The sequence below is a fragment of the Salvelinus fontinalis genome, chromosome 2 (genome assembly GCF_029448725.1).
Source record: "Salvelinus fontinalis isolate EN_2023a chromosome 2, ASM2944872v1, whole genome shotgun sequence".
Lineage (NCBI taxonomy): Eukaryota > Metazoa > Chordata > Actinopteri > Salmoniformes > Salmonidae > Salvelinus > Salvelinus fontinalis.
Window position 1 is genome coordinate 67755240 of NC_074666.1, and position 17545 is coordinate 67772784.

Genomic DNA, 17545 nt, shown 5'->3' on the forward strand with positions numbered 1-17545 from the left:
AATGAAGGGAACTCTGAAGATCTTGAGAAGGATTTTATTGTTTCAAAATGCCATCATTGCAGAGTTAAAGCAAAGTATCAAAAATGTGCAGTGCCAACAACAAACAAGTGGCTTCAAAAATGCTCAGAGGCAACATCCTGAGAAAGTATGGCCTGGTCAAACCTGCAAACAGACAATTTGGATTTTCAGCAAAAGCAATGAGAGCAAATGAAAACAGGCCAACAAGTCTTCAATACTCTAGGAAAAAGCAGCGTAACATAATTAGCACAGCCACAGAAGAGAAAATCACTAGATTCTATGAACATGATGACAACAGTAGAGCAACAATTGGGAGAAAGGACACACTAACGAGGAACAAGAAAAAAAAGCAGAAGCGCTTCTTGAATGGCACAATTCAGAACCATTATCAGGATTAAAATGTCCTACTATGAATTCTTTAAAATATGTATTTTTGGGTTGTCAAGCCAACAATCCAGGATAGGGACACATGCCTCTGCAAAACAAACGCCAACCTCCAGTCCATGGTGGACAAACTACAGCATCACAAGTGATCAGCTGCAGCAACAATCAAACCTTATTAACCTGTTGAGGACAGAGGGCGCTGTTTTCACTTTGGGGGAAAATCGTGCCCAATTTAAACGGCCTCGTACTCAATTTTTGCTCGTACAATATGCATACTATTATTACTATTGGATAGAAAACACTCTCTAGTTTCTAAAACCGTTTGAATTATATCTGTGAGTGAAACAGAACTGGACTTAGAGCAATTTTCCTATGTGGATGTGAGTGCCAAATTTTCCAAGCTGCTCTGAGACCTTTGTATAACTCTGCCTGTCTTCTATTGGTTGAGATGCACTGCATACGCCTTCCCCTGGTTGTTAGCGAATAGGGAGACTTGAAATGGAGTCTCTACGTAGATCCCAAAGGTTATAAATGACTTGGCAAAGACGTGTATCGTTCTTTTCCCCTTCGCTCTGACGCACTGAGGACCTTGGCACATTGTACTAGAAGCATCGGTTATAGATCTTAGACATTTCCGGCTGTGTTTTTATTCGATATAGGCTTTAAAGACATCATAATCTTGTTATTTTGAACCGAATTATATCAGATTATGTCTGTATATTGCGATTTTCGGGTATTTATTTTCGTGGCGTTGTAGGAAGTTGGGTATCTCTGGCCCACATGGCTAATGTTTACTGCTAATTGCAACGTTGAAGAGGACGTTCTCCAACCTAGCAATGATTATTTTGGACAAAGGACACCTTTCCCAAGATTCTGATGAGAGTTCATCAAAAAGTAAGAACTATTTATGCTGATAATTCGTTGTTCTGTTGAAAAAAGTCAAATGCATAAGCCGCCATTACTTGCAGTGCAGCCTTGCTTTATCGCACGCTGTATTTTGAAGTAACGTTAATTTAAAAATGTAACCCAGCGATTGCATGATGAACTAATTTGTCTTTCAATTGCTGTCCAACCTGTATTTTTTTTGTCAAGTTTATGAATAGTTTTCGATTAGAATAGGTGCCTCTCCAAGATGGCGCCGGACAGATTGCTTGAGGTTTTGGACACTAATCACATTGTATAAGCACAATTTGTGCCGCTAAATATGCACATTTTCGAACAAACTCTATATGCATTGTGTAATATGATGTTATAGGACTGTCATCTGAAGAATTCTGAGAAGGTTAGTGAAAAAATTAATATATTTTGGTGGTTTATACGTTATCGCTATTTTTGCCTTGAATCAATGCTGTTGTGATGTTTGCTATTGTGGTATAACGCTATATTGTGTTTTCGTGAGAATTCTACCACTGATCCACCAAAGCTATGTGAATAACAAAAAATTATCCGCATTTAAACCCACTTCACATTTGTCTGTATTCTTAACTATAACACAGAGACTACAAAAATAGCCCTAATTTAAAAGGTACAAGCATTATTCCAGCTATATTTCCCCCATGCCAAATTAATAGATTAGCAGTCAAACAATAAAATCAACATTTATAAACTAGGAAACAGATCTTGTGCCTTTAAATACATGTAGATTATGTTTACTCATGCAACATATTTCTAAAACTTTACTACATCACATTAATCACGCACTGAAAATTAGTTTGGTGGAAAACCTTAGGCTTCGTACAAAATTATAAATTACGTCTTACATTTACAGCCGCTCAAACTTTTTTCTGTCACAGTCCCGTTCTCTCTGTTTCCCCCTCCTGCTGCTCTGTCCTCCAGCACCGCCATCAAGAACTCATCCCATTTTCTTTTTTCTGCCTGTCCGTGCTGTTCATGGTGGACAGCATGTCTTCTTACCTCCGCTAGAGTTGCCAACCCCCATCCAACTAAATTCTTTTACCACCTCCTTACTGATTTCAACACGCATTCCAGTTAAAAAGGCTATTTTTAGTTGCTGATGATAAGGGGTATTTTGATCACCCCCGGGGCTGGTTCCGGTGTACCACTGTTAGCATTGAATACATCTTTGAAACGTTCTAGGTACTGACTGACTATTTCACTTTCTCTCTGTCTGCATTTAGTTACCTTAGAGGAGTCAGCATGTCGGTAGTAATTTTCGTTAGGTTAGCACATAATTCTGTAACTTTTGCTCAGAATGGCTCCCCAGGTCCTGCGCTCCACTGTCATGATCACCCTCCCCCGCCTGGGGATTGGGTAATTCTATTAGGGGATTCAGATCTTCTCTTTCTACACTGTCACAATTGAAGTGTATATATTTCTATGAACTATGTGTGAGCTGTTTACCGTTACCTAGTTACAATTTATGTGTATGTATTTATATGATTCTCTTCCCTGGAAACTTTATCTATAGCGTTGTTATCGATTGGACATTAGATCTCACTCCTGTCAGTTATTACCCAGGGGACACACATCCCTGATCAAACTCTGGTTGTATTTATCCAATCTCACTTCGCTATTTTAAGTTTCCCTCCCACTCTTTTGGATATTATCACTTTCAGTATTGAATAGGATCAGTTATTCCGTTCGCCTAGGATTACCCTGCCTTCTCACCAAGCCCAATTTATCCTCACCTGTTTTAATATATCTATCTGCTATTTTTCATAGTCAGACTACTTCCCATATACTTAGGTATTTAGGTATGTCTTTTGAATTAATGGCTGTCCTATTTGTACAAAACGACCGTCCTATCTAACAACACTTACTATATCCTCCTTAATAACCCTCACGGCTTGCAAGGCCCGGATCATTAAGGCCAATATTTTATTTCGGTAATGCACCTACCCAGGTCTTTTCGGACCTGTTACATCCATCTTGTATTTTGGTCATACAAGTAACCCACAATATGTTTGGAATAGAGAAGCTCCTATTATTGATAAATTCTAAACACGTTTAGAACTTCAAATCAAAGATAACTTACATCATACCCCCCACATTCGAGAATAAAGACTATTTACCGTCGTCTTGCAGACTGGGAAAAGCAATGCCGGTTGGATTCCGTCACCGTCTCTGTCGACCTCAGATATATATACACCGGTCTGTTTTTTAACCTCAATTCAGAGGCCAGGACTTTAAATAACGGGTCCAGACCTGCCCGTGCACGGTTTTCAGCTAATATCTTCGGATGACAGAGGCAAAGTTTGGGTATCCGCTCGAAGGACCAATTGTTGGAGGAATTGAATAATTCCTCTAATGTATTCATTAATTAAATTCAATCTGTCTATTTATAAGAATTTGTAAGATACTTATTAACATAAAATAGACAGGATACAGTCTTATTAAAATTAGATTATAGTATTTATCCCCCGAGCACGCTACCATTTGATCATAAACAACAGGTTTATATACAAGATATGACGTCATAGGTTACAGAATAAGTCTCCTTGTCCTGACAAATAGAAAACAGGTTCAAAAGTTCATTCCAACTTCCCAGCGCACACACATGACACACAATATAATCTATCCTCCTGAAGGATCACTATAATTTATTACCACTTTAGCAGACAACTCAAGGTAATGGAAGACCTAAAAAGTTACCCACAGCCTTATCTAAACACCTCAGGGCTAAGTTGGGTCAGTTCAACCATAGTTTAACGACCCTTTCTGCTTATTTTATAACCCACAACACAAATCTCTTTTCACCAGGCGTGCAGAGTTCAATTAGTTATAGTTTTATCTAAAGCTAGAAATTGTTTTAATTATTTATTAACAAAATTCCTAACGCATGTACAACATTCGACAGCAATACTCCAAACTGAGAGAATTAAAAGAGTATCTGTGGAAAGAGGAGATTGTGCATATTGACTTTGCAGAGAACTTAGGGGTGCAACTTTCATTGGGGATGGGGGGCATGTCCCCCTCACATTCTGAAATTTTATTTTTGTCCCCTCCAGTTTTATCATTTGAATGTGATACAAAATGAATCAACGGTGTGCTTTAGGACCATGCAGACACCTCCGAGCGGTCGGGTAGGCTGTTTGGAGTGTTTATCCAACTTGATAAAACAAATTAGAATAATTATTTCCCCCCCACTTCTAAAACCAAAGTTGTGCCAAAGAGAGAACTACCTGTGTAAATACACCAGTGAAATCCAGGCTGTTCATTTTGGTGATTCTCACATGCAGGTGACCCTCCACACCTGTGTTGGACATACCACAAGTGATACAGTTTCACTTTGCTCACTGAGCTCTTCTATGCGGATGACCCCTCTGCAATTTGGGCTCATCTCTCAAAAACACTGGCCTACTTCCTTGACCTCTGCCCACTTTTGGAATCTTACTTTTTCTTAAATTAATTAAATGTTCTACAGTGGTTGTTGTTCAAAATGTTTGCAATAAAATATTGCTTTCAAGTTTTTTTTACATCGATGTCATTTCCACCACACCCACATTTTTAGGTAAATTAGTATATTATGTATAATTTACATTGATTGATTTGTTTTAGATAGGGAAATCATATGGTTGTTATCATAATCTCACAAAAAGGTTTGGTGGAAATATCTTATTTTTTTAATGATAAGTAAATCTTTAACTGTCACAAAGGCAAGTTTATATATTCAAGCATTGTGTTGAATTATTCATTTGAGGAAATCCTTTTCAAATAATATTCAATGAAAGATAATGTACAAATGTATAAGAAATAATTGTATGATATTTCATTTAACTAAAATGGATGTTTAATGATGTGATGGAAATTTGTCTATGGCTGTCTGAGAAAAATTACAAAAATATATAAATTCCTTAATAGTACGATCGCAGCCATTATCAGATATTATTTCTAGACAAATCACAGACGATTATAATACTGGTAAAATGGTGTTTCAATACATTTCTGAATGCTTGTTGGGCCAAAGTGTCCGAAGTTGCAGAATCACCCATATATACCACCACTGGTGGAACCATGTCTTTGACTGTTCAGCTGTTCGATCCTTTGGGATGAATAATCTTGTTTTAAGCTTTCATAGTGTCTGTCGAGGCTATATACAGGGAGCACCAGTACCGAGTCAATGTGCGGGGGTACAGGTTAGTCGAGGTAATTTGTACATGTAGGCATGGGCAAAGTGACTATGCATAGACAATAGACAGCGTGAAGCAGCAGTGTAAAAACAAATGGAGGGGGGGATGTCAATGTAAATATTCCTGGTGGTCATTTGATTAATTGTTCAGGAGTCTTATGGCTTGGGGGTAGAAGCTGTTAACGAGCCTTTTGGTCCTATACTTGGCGCTCCGGTACCGCTTGCCATGCGGTAGCAGAGAGAACAGTCTACAACTTGGGTGACTGGAGTCTTTGACAATTTTTTGGGCCTTCCTCTGACACCGCTAGTATATAGGTTCTGGATGGCAGGAAACTTGGCCCCAGTGATTTACTAGGCCGTACGCACTACCCTCTGTAGCGCCTTACGGTCAGATGCCGAGCAGTTGCCATACCAGGCGGTGATGCAACCGGTCAGGATGCTCTCGGTGGTGCAGCTGTATCTTTTTGAGGATCTGGAGACCCATGCCAAATCTTTTCAGTCTCCTGAGGGGGAAAAGGGGTTGTTGTGCCCTCTTCATGTCTTGGTGTCTTGGTGTGTTTGAAGCATGATTGTTCGTTGTTGATGTGGACACCAAGGAACTTGAAACTTTTGACCCGCTCTACTTCAGCTCCGTCAATGTTAAATGGGGCCTGTTCAGCCCACCTTTTCCTGTAGTCCACGATCAACTCCTTTGTCTTGCTCACATTGAGGGACAGCTTGTTGTCCTGTCACCACAGGTCTCTGACCGCCTCTCATCGTTGTCGGTGACCAGGCCTGCCACTGTTGTGTCATCAGCAAACTTGGTGTTGGAGTCCTGTTTGGCCATGCTGTCATGAGTGAACTAGGAGTACAGGAGGGGACTAAGCACACACCCCTGAGGGGCCCCCGTGTTGAGGATCAGCGTGGCAGATGTGTTGCTGCGTACCCTTAACACCTGGGGTGGCCCGTCAGGAAGTCCAGGATCTAGTTGCAGAGGGAGGTGTTTAGTCCCAGGGTCCTTAGCTTAGTGATGAGCTTTGTGGGCACTATGGTGTTGAACGCTGATCTGTATTCAATGAACAGCATTCTCACATAGGTGTTCCTTTGTCCAGGTGGAAAAGGGCAGTGTGGAGTGCGATTGAGATTGCGTCGTCTGTGGATCTGTTGGGGCGGCATGCGAATTGGAGTGGGTCTAGGTTTTCCGGAATGATGGTGTTGTGAGCCATGGCCAGCCTGTCAAAGCACTTCATGGCTACTGATGTGAGTGCTACGGACGGTAATGATTTAGGCAGATTACCTTTGCTTCCTTGGGCACAGTGACCACTATTCCACCCGCTAAAACCTACCCCCATCCCAAGTTGGATTGTCATCCCAGTGACTAGCAGACCACCCCTGTCCACCTGGATCCTAGGGCCTTTGAGAGATTGGGACCTATCCTTTCAAAAGAGCACAGTGCCATCCACAGAATAGAAGCAGATTTTAACGCCCTCACGGGGGAGGGGGGGGGGACTCCTGTATAGTTAGGGATGGTTAGATGGTTAGTTTTGATCCTGGCAGGATACAACAAGACCTGGAGCCCAGAAGACAGTATCCCGGAGAGGGTCTCATGGAGTAGACCTATCCTTTTTGATTTATTATTTAAATAAACACCCTTGAAACCGAGCTAATCCTACTCTGTCTGTGTCTGATCTATGTAAACTTCTTGGCCAAATACCCTGGTCTGCCACATATCATATATCCTGATGCCTAGTCAACTTACCTCTATACATACAGTGAGTTTCAAAAGTATTGGGACAGTTATAAAGTCTTGAATGAATCATGAATAATGAGTGAGAAAGAGATTTATGCCTCTAACTTTCTCACTCATTATTCACGATTCATTCAGGATTATCCATAAATATGGTAGCACCCACAGTAATGTAGAAGTGTTTTGAAACATTCTATTCTTATTTACAGTAAAAGTGACCATGCATTTTTTTTGGACACAAAATAATCTGAAACACAACCAAAACAAACAGCAAATGCATCCAACAGAGTCGCAAGCTTGATGTAGTCATTGCGTGCTGTGAAATTGGGACCAAATGCTTAACGTTTTACTACTTTAATACACGCAAGTGAATTTGTCCCAATACTTTTGGTCTCCTAAAATGGGGGGGACTATGTACAAAAATGTATGTAATTTCTGAACAGTTCACCTGATATGGGTGAAAATACCCTCAAATTTAAACCGCCAGTCGGCACTTTAACCTCACAGTCAGTCATTGTATCATTTAAAATCCAAAGTGCTGGAGTACAGAACCAAAACAACATCAAATGTGTCACTGTCCCAACACTTTTGGAGCTCGATGTATCTACCCCTACCACTCCCTGCACATTGTAAATATGGCACTGACCCTGTATATAGCTTACTTGCTTCCTCGTGTTCTAATTTCTATTTCTCGTCTTTTTTTAATTCTACTTTATACATTTTTATAGTACTATTGATATTGATTGCTGCATTGTTGGGAAAGAGCTTGCAAGAAAGGCATTTCACTGTATTTATGCACGTGACAATAAAACATGAACATTGAAAACATCAAACAAGAAATTACAAACCTACAATATCTACTGGGATAAGTGAGTAACAGGAGGCAGGAGGTAAAAGTTCTGATTGGAATCTGGCCAGAGCCTTTTATCCAGAGCTCATGTGGCCCCCTCCCTGTCCTTGTGCTGGCGTCGCTCTCTACCCAGCTTCCTCTGGATACGCTCTAACTCACTCAACTGTACATGCACACACTGAAGGTGCAGGGCCCGTCTCTGACGGAGCAGCTTGAAAGGAAACGGGTTCATGTCGCTGAATGCAATGGTCGTCAGTCTCCTGTGGAAGGAAAGAAAAAGCAGTGTGTGATGTGTGTATCGGTTGTATATTTTGACGCTTATGTTGTCCAGTCACACACTATAATTACATAGAAGTATTTTCAGTCCTGTTAACAAGTGTAGACAAATTAGTGGGAATTGTATTAAATGGTTTTGGGGAGAAGAACAGTCTCTTTAACCAGGTTTCCATCCAACCATTTAATGCGGATTAATTACCTAAGGCATACTTGAGAGAATGGCGCCGAAGGAGATGGCTGCTGTTTCACGATCCCGTATCCAATTGTGCTACTGTGTATGTTTTTTTGCGTTATTCGTAACTTATTTGTACATAATGTTTCTGCCACCGTGTCTTATGACCGAAAAGAGCTTCTAGATATCAGGACAGCGATTACTCACCCAAACTGGAGGAATACTTTTTCTTCAATGAGTCGAACGGGAAAGATTTACTTTAGATGCCTGACAAGGCCCTCATCCCCGTCATTCGCAGGAGAAAGAGACGGCGGTATCGAGGACGAAGTTCCAGGTGTCTTGTAAGGATCTGTCGCCGAGAGGGTAATCCACCTTTACCATCAGACATATTAGCCAACGTACAATCAATCGATAATAAAATAGACAAACTACAATCACGTATATCCTACCAACGGGACTTTAAAAACTGTAATATCTTATGTTTCACCGAGTCGTGGCTTAACGACGACATGAATAACATACAACTGGCGGGTTTAAAGCTTTTTCGGCAGGATAGAACAGTGGCCTCTGGTAAGACAAGGGTGGCGGTTTATGTATATTTGTGAACAACAGCTGGTGCACAAAATCTAAGGAAGTCTCGAGGTTATGCTCACCTGAGGTAGAGTATCTCATGATAAGCTGTAGCAAGAGAGTATGTACATACATACATACCCCAACCAGAAGCCATGGATTACAGGCAACATCCGCTTTCAAGTAGCGGGACTCTAACCCTGAAGCTTATAATCCCGCTATGCCCTACGCCGAACCATTAAACAGGCAAAGCGCCAATACAGGACTAAGATTTTATCGTGCTCTGATGCTCGTCGGATGTGGCAGGACTTGCAAACTATTACAGACTACAAAGGGAAGCACAGCCACGAGCTGCAGTGACACAAACCTACCAGACGAGCTAAATTAATTCTATGCTCGCTTCGAGGCAAGTAACACTGAAGCATGCATGAGAGCATCAGCTGTTCCCGGACGACTGTGTGATCCCGCTTGCTGTAGCCCATTTGAGTAAGACCTTAAACAGCTAACAGGCAGGTGTTGTCTTTTGGTAGGTTTAATGCAGTTAAGAAAATAGAGTTAAGAAAATATTTACTAAATAAACTAAAGTTAAAAAAATAACAATAATGAGGCTATGTACAGAGGGTACTGGTACTGAGTCAATGTATGGGGGTACAGGTCAGTTGAGGTAATTTGTACATGTAGGTAGCGGTAAAGTGACTAAACAGGAAGTAGCAGCTGTGTAAAAACAAAGTGGGCGGTTGTCAATGTAAATTGTCCGGGTGGCCATTTGATTAATTGTTCAGCAGTCTTATGGCTTAGGGGTAGATGCTGTTAACCTCTCTTGGGCACGTGAGATGGTAGCGTCCCACCTCTTCAACAGCCAGTTCAAATACAGAAATACTCATTATAAAAATTCAAAAAACAAAACATATTTTACATAGGTTTAAAGATTAACTGCTTGTGAATCCAACCACAGTGTCAGATTTTAAAAATGCTTTAAGGCGAAGCATACATTACGATTATGAGAACATGGCCCACTAGACAAATCATTACAAACAGTAGCCAGCCAGGTAGAACAGTTACACAATTTAGAAATAGAGATAAAATTAATCCCTTACCTTTGATGATCTACATATGGTTGCACTCAGCAGACATTAATTTACTCAATAAATGTTATTTTTGTTCGATAAAGTCTCTTTATACCCAAAAACCTCAGTTTTGTTTGCGCGTTTTCTTCAGTAATCCACATGCTAAAACGCAGAATATAGTCTGAGTATAACAGAACTGATTTGGTAGGCGAAACCCCGAGCAGGGAAAAAATAATGAGGTTATTGTGTTTCCCAATGGTGGACTCTATTGTTTGGCGGTGTGAACTGGAACGCGCTTCACTTTGTTTTTATCCGGTATTAGAAACAGTTTATTCCGTCTTAAATTGTAGCGATTATTTACGTTTTAGGGTACCTGACGTTGGATTAGGAACATTGTTTGAAATGTTTGGACCAAGTTTACAGGTAACTTATTAGATACTTTGTAGGCATGTTGGGCGAGTTAAAACCTGTGTATTTCTGAATAAAACGTGCCAAATAAATTGACATTTTTGGGACATAAAAGAAGGACATTATCGAACAAAAGGACCATTTGTGATGTTTCTGGGACATTTTGGAGTGCCAACAGAAGAAGATCTTCAAAGGTAAGACATTAATTATATCACTATTTATGACTTTTGTTGCGCACCTGTCTGGTTGAAATATGATTTCCATGTGTTTGTATGCGGCGCGCTGTCCTCAGATAATCGCATGGTCTGCTTTCGCCGTAAAGTCTTTTTGTAAATCTGACACAGCAGCTGGATTAACAAGAAGTTAAGCTTTATTTTGATGTATAACACATATATTTTCAAGAATGTTGTATATTGATATTCCTGTAGTTTGAATTTGGTGTGCTGCCATTTCATTGGATGTTGTCAAATCAATCGTGCTAAAGGGATCGGCGCGTGAAGGGATCCATAAAAGGTTTTAATGCCACCATAAGGGCCAAAAACGAAGGAATGGACGTGTGTAGATAGCAGTTAGTTGTACACAATATCTTGCAGTGTCTAGGCTAAGTAACTTCCTGTCACATTCTTCTTCTATGGTAAAAACAGGAAGTGCAATGACAATGGTTATTACAACAATTACCACTAGTTGGGGACAAACTGAAATAAATATATTTGAATGTTCCAATACATATCATATTGTCATATTGTAATAACCTACCCTGTCCACTTTGTCAGCGAACTCTTGTCTAGAGAGACAACGTGCCAAAACCAGAGTGGGCAAGTTTTCTAATTAGGTAGAGTTGAAAATGCGGTGGAAACACATTGAACTTCTGTTTTTTTTATTTGGTACATGGCAATTAAAGCTGGAATCCGTAATGGTGAAACTGCCATCTCCGTTTGTAATATTACAACAAAGAAATTACTACAAAACAACACAGTTTTTCCCTCTTGGAAATTATTACACGCGTGATAGCTATTGCGTTTTTTTTTACCACGATGTTGGATGCTCCTCCGTTTCATAAATAAAACGATAACAAATGTGCTTGGGCAAACAGTGGTGCCGTTTCCCCTTATGTGGATTTCAGCTTTAAGCGCTTAAGTGCTTTTAATGTGCACTAATGTCATCACATAGAGCTTTTATCTGTACCAATTCAGTTTGATGGAAACACACCTCTGGTGGGGAAATGTGCATATTATTTTTAGAATAGTCGCAAGGAATCTGCCGCAAAATGGATGGAAACCTAGCTACTGAGATAACAAATAAAAGAAAAATGACTGACAAATGAATTTGTCATCACAAGGAAATTAACATTGTATATTGTTGCACTACTGCAGTTGGTTTAATTGCCATCAATCAGATTGTCCTTCATTAGATCTATAGATTAGGGGATAACGTATCTACCTGCTGTCTGTGATGGTTCTGGTGATGAAATGGAGGTACTGGTAGATATCCACACTATGATGAATCTTCAGAATGTCCTCTTCTGTGTATTTGAAGAGCGCCAATGCATAGCGAAATATCACCTGTAAAAATATGTGATAAAATATTAATGTCCATTAAGTAGTATTGTTTCTTGCTACTATGACAGTAGTGAATAGAAATCAAATCAAATTGTATTTGTCACATGCGCCGTGAAATGCTTACTTTACAAGCCCTTAACCAACAATGCAGTTCAAGAAATAGAGTTGATAAAATATTTACTAAATAAACGAAAGTTAAAAAAATCTCAATCAAATCAAAAAGTAACACTACATTTACATAACAATAACAATCCTATATTCAGGGGGTAACGGTACTGAGTCAATGTGCGGGGGGTACAGGATAGTCAAGGTAATTTGTAAAGTGACTATGCATAGATAATAAACAGTGAGTAGCAGCAGTGTAAAAACAAAGGAGGGGGGGGGGGTTCAATGTAAATAGTCCGGGTGGCCATTTTATTAATTGTTCAGCAGTCTTATGGCTTGGGGGTAGAAGCTGTTAAGGAGCCTTTTGGACTAGACTTGGTCGCTCCGGTACCGCTTGACGTGCGTTAGCAGAGAGAACAGTCTATGACTTGGGTGACAGGAGTCTTTGACAATTTTTTGGGCCTTCCTCTGACACCGCCTAGTATATAGGTTCTTGATGTCAGGAAGCTTGACCCCAGTGAATTACATAATCCTTTTTATTTTTTGGATATAAGTGCTTCCTTTATTACTGATAAATAAACTAAACACTTGAGTAAATGAGGGATACAAAGTATATTGAAAGCAGGTGTGGTTCCAAAGTTAATTAAGCAATTAAAACATCCCATGTATAAAAATGCCCAGTTGCCCATTATTTTGCCTACCATAGTTAGAAGAGATCTCAGTGACTTTGAAAGAGGGGTCTCAAAAGGAGCATAGGGGGTTTAAAGGATGTGTGTGTGTGTGTGTGTGTGTGTGTGTGTGTGTGTGTGTGTGTGTGTGTGTGTGTGTGTGTGTGTGTGTGTGTGTGTGTGTGTGTGTGTGTGTGTGTGTGTGTGTGTGTGTGTGTGTGTGTGTCAGTCACCAGATCTCAACCCAATTAAACACATGGGAGATTTTGGAGCGGCACCTGAGACAGCGTTTTCCACCATTATCAACAAAACACCAAATTATGGAATTTATCGTGGAAGAATGGTGTCGCATCCCTCAAATAGAGTTCCAGTTGTAGAATCTATGCCAAGACACATTGAAGCAGTTCTGGCGGCTTGTGGTGACCCAATGCCATATTAAAGACACTTTATGTTGGTGTTTCCTTTAGTTTGGCGGTTGCCTGTATATTTAAATTACTTATTGTCATTTCTCAGTACTACCATAGAGACCCATTCTGGAAATATGTCTAAAACACCAAACAACCAGTCCCATCCGACTAATATTGCCATGGTATAACTCTCTGAAGAATTTGTCTCAATTACCTTTATGAAAAGTCACTTTAATATGGTATCTGTAACCTGTAACCTAAAAACTCTAACCCCTTCTTCAAGCCCCATTGACCTTGGTGCCCTCGTACAGGAAGGCGTCCCAAATTCTGAGCAGGACGTCACTGGTCAGCCTCTCCACGAACGCAGCTAGGAACCAGTCGGAGGTGACCAGGGACACGTCCACTCCGTGACAGTGGAAATGGGCTGTTAGTCTCGGCATCTTCTCTGCCATAAAGTCCTTGAGCACGCGTTGCTCCACCTGGGATTAAGACACAAGATGGGTAAAACAAACCTTTCTGTCCCACCACAGTCTAAACCCAGTTCACGCTCCCTATTAGTGGGTGAACAACCAGCACAGGGTTCTACACTAACTTTTTCCACTGGTGGCACCAGAACATTATTTGGTCACACCAATTTTTGCTATATATTTTTGTAGTCCTGAATTCCATACAGAACCAGGCTAATAATGACTAGCCATCTTTTAAATGAGCATGCCCTTGTGTTCTTACATTGATTTTGATAGATTTACTGTAACAGCAAAGAAAATAGTTAAAATAAAGTGCAACATTTATTTTTTGTACATTTCAAAATGCTATGTTCTTTTCTGTAAAATCCTTGAGGGCAGAATAAAAAATAATCAAATACAGATTATTGATACCAAAACAATACCATGACAAAAACATATATACATATATATATATATAACGCGAAGGACTGATTATAATTTGTTTCTCAAAATCACACTTTTTAAAATAGGAAACAACAAAATTGGATGTTCTAAGTCCACCACAATGTTGAACCTCTTTCAGCTAGGGGGCACTATTTTTATGTTTGGAAAAATAACGTACCCAAGGTAAACAGACTATTTCTCAGGCCCAGATGCTAGAATATGCAAATAATTAACAGATTAGGATAGAAAACACGCTAAAGTTTCGAGAACTGTCAAAATATTGTCTGTGAGTATAACAGAACTGATTTTGCCGGCAAAAACCTGAGAAATCCAACCCGGAAGTGCCCTTTATTTGGAAAAATCCCTGTTCCATTGCCTGCCCATCCTCGATTTAACCTGATGAGGACAGAGGGCGCTGTTTTCACTTTGGGGGAAAAACGTGCCCAATTTAAACGGCCTCGTACTCAATTCTTGCTCGTACAATATGCATATTATTATTACTATTGGATAGAAAACACTCTCTAGTTTCTAAAACCGTTTGAATTATATCGGTGAGTAAAACAGAACTCATTTGGCACAAATTTCCTGACCAGGAAGTGGAAAATCTGAAATCGATGCTCTCTTCTGGGTCCTGCCTATAAATGGGCATGATACTTATTAGTATACATGCACGTCATACACCTTCCCCTGGATGTCAAGATGCAGTGAGAGAAGAAATGGAGTGTTTATCTTGGTCTGAGATGGAATACGTCCTCTTGGAATGACGTGTCACCCATTTCCTGTTTTCAGGAAGGCGCAACGTTGGACCTGGATTTGCCTTCTGAATAGCTTTCGTTATAGGCGACTATTATCTCCGGCTTTGATTTTATTTGATACATGTGACAATATCATCGTAAAGTGTGTTTTTTCAATATAGTTTTATTCGATTTTTGAAAATTATTCGGGACGTTAGGCGTGTTGCGTTGTGTGCCTTTGTTCAGAAAGGAGAGTGTCGCGCCACTTGGCTAGTGCGCTTGCTAATTCAAGAGGGAAAATGGACGTTCTAAATCCAAACAACGATTGTTCTTGACAAAGGACACCTTGTACAACATTCTGATGGAAGATCAGCAAAAGTAGGACCCATTTTATGATGTTATTTCATATATCTGTCGAACTGTGTACTATTAGTTTTGCGCCCAGGTTTTGGGCACTCGGTCGACATAACGTAAGCCTTATGTGGTAATGAGGTTATTTTTAGAATTCTAACACGGCGATTGCATTAAGAACTAGTGTATCTATCATTTCCTATACAACATGTATTTTTTAGTTATGTTTATGAATAACTATTTGGTCAGAATATGTGTGTCAGAAAAAGTGTCAGAAAAAAATCCGGACGTTGTGGGAAAAAGTAGCTACGTTAGCACAATGTATAACCACTGATTTCAGCTCTAAATATGCACATTTTCGAACAAAACATAAGTGTATGTATAACCTGATGTTATAGGACTGTCATCTGATGAACCTTATCAAGGTTAATCAAAAATTATATATCTTTTGCTGGTGTGTCACGATCGCTAACTTTTACTGCTGGGAAATGGCTTGTGTTTCTGGCTATTGTGGTAAGCTAATATAACGCTATATTTTGTTTTCGCTGTAGAACACTTAAGAAATCGGAAATATTTGCTGGATTCACAAGATGCTTGTCTTTCATTTGCTGTACACTGTATTTTTCAGAAATGTTTTATGATGAGTATTTAGGTATTTGACGTTGGTGTCTGTAATTATTCTGTCTGCTTTCGGTGCAATTTCTGATTGTAGCTGCAATGTAAACTATGATTTATACCTGAAATATGCAAATTTTTCGAACAAAACATAGATTTATTGAATAACATGTTATAAGACTGTCATCTGATTAAGTTTTTTGTTGGTTAGTTTGGTTGGTTCTTGGGTAGTTAGGTTGGCTTTGTGCATGCTACCTGTGCTGTGAAAAATGTCTGTCCTTTTTTGTATTTGGTGGTGAGCTAACATAAATATACGTGCTGTTTTCGCTGTAAAACATTTTAAAAATCGGACATGTTGGCTGGATTCACAAGATGTGTACCTTTCATTTGCTATATTGGACTTGTTAATGTGTGAAAGTTAAATATTTCTAAAAAATATATTTTGAATTTCGCGCTCTGCCTTTTCAGTGGAATGTGGGAGGAGTTCCGCTGGCGGAACGCCTGAGCAGTAAAGGTGAAAGGTGTATCAACCAGATTCCTTTCCCAATGGCTTCCTCAGGCTGTGACCAGGCCTTAGACATAGTTTCAATATTTAATTTGGAAAAATTAGCGAGATTTATCAAAACGCTTCAGGTGTCCTTTGATTAGTTCAAAGAGTTGTAGCTCGACATTTTCTTTCTCTGTAGTATTGAATAGTTTACCGTCCGTTTGAAATAGTATCGATTATGTATGTTAAAAACAACCTGAGGATTGATTATTAAAAGTTCTACATGTTTCTACGAACATTATGGATACTTTTTAGAATTTTCGTCTGCCCTTGTCTGCCCTTCAGGACCGGCACGAGCATGTGGTTTTCTGAACATAACGCGCAAACCAAATGGAGGCTTTTGGTTATAAAAATAATCTTTATCGAACAAAAATAACATTTATTGTGTAACTGGGAGTCTCGTGATTGCAAACATCTGAACATCATCAAATGTAAGCAAATTAATTTGATTGCTTTTCTGACTTTCGTGACCAAGCTAATTTGCGGCTAGCTGTTCTTACTGTTTTGTCTAGTGATTGATAAACTCACAAACGCTTGGATTGCTTTCGCTGTAAAGCATATTTTCAATATCTGACACGATAGGTGGATTAACAACAAGTTAAGCTGTGTTATGGTATATTTCACTTGTGATTTCATGAAAATATTTGTAATTTTTTTTTATTTGGCGCTCTGCAATTCAGCGGTCGTTTACGAAAATGATCCCGCTAAAGGGATCCGTGCTTCAAGAAGTTAAACCACATCTGGGGACCATTTTTTAGGTCTGGAAAAAATCTGAGAAATACAATTTTTTTTGTGTGTAGTTACCCCTTAATTCAGGTGAGAACCAGCCAGACAGTTTGGTTTTCTGTGTTTCTGTAGCCCACTTGTGATGGAGTTTTAAAAACAAAATGGGCACTGGATTGATGCAAATAATCATGATTCTGCTACTTTGCAGTTACCTTTTAATTGCCTTTCCATCTACCCGAAAACAGTGGTAGAAGAATAATGCATTTTTTAATAGGCCTACCCAATGGCATTATGCATTGACATTCACATAATTCTTTTCTAAAATATGTCAGAATAATGTGGGCGTTAACTGGCTAAATAGACAGCATGCTCCCGACAAACAC

General features: G+C 39.5%; 1 protein-coding gene across 1 annotated transcript in view; it reads right to left on the reverse strand.

Moving 5' to 3' along the window:
• Positions 1–36: 36 nt before the first annotated feature.
• The window catches only part of LOC129867245 (TBC1 domain family member 2A-like), a 32840-nt gene continuing 15331 nt past the window's right edge, over positions 37–17545 (reverse strand). Inside the window, exons 10-12 of the mRNA XM_055940526.1 lie at positions 13593–13778; positions 12001–12122; positions 37–8327 (exon numbers count right to left, since the gene is read on the reverse strand). Coding sequence (XP_055796501.1) covers positions 8153–8327; positions 12001–12122; positions 13593–13778 — 483 coding nt within the window. The 3' untranslated portion in view covers positions 37–8152. The remainder of the gene's footprint in view (positions 8328–12000; positions 12123–13592; positions 13779–17545) is intronic.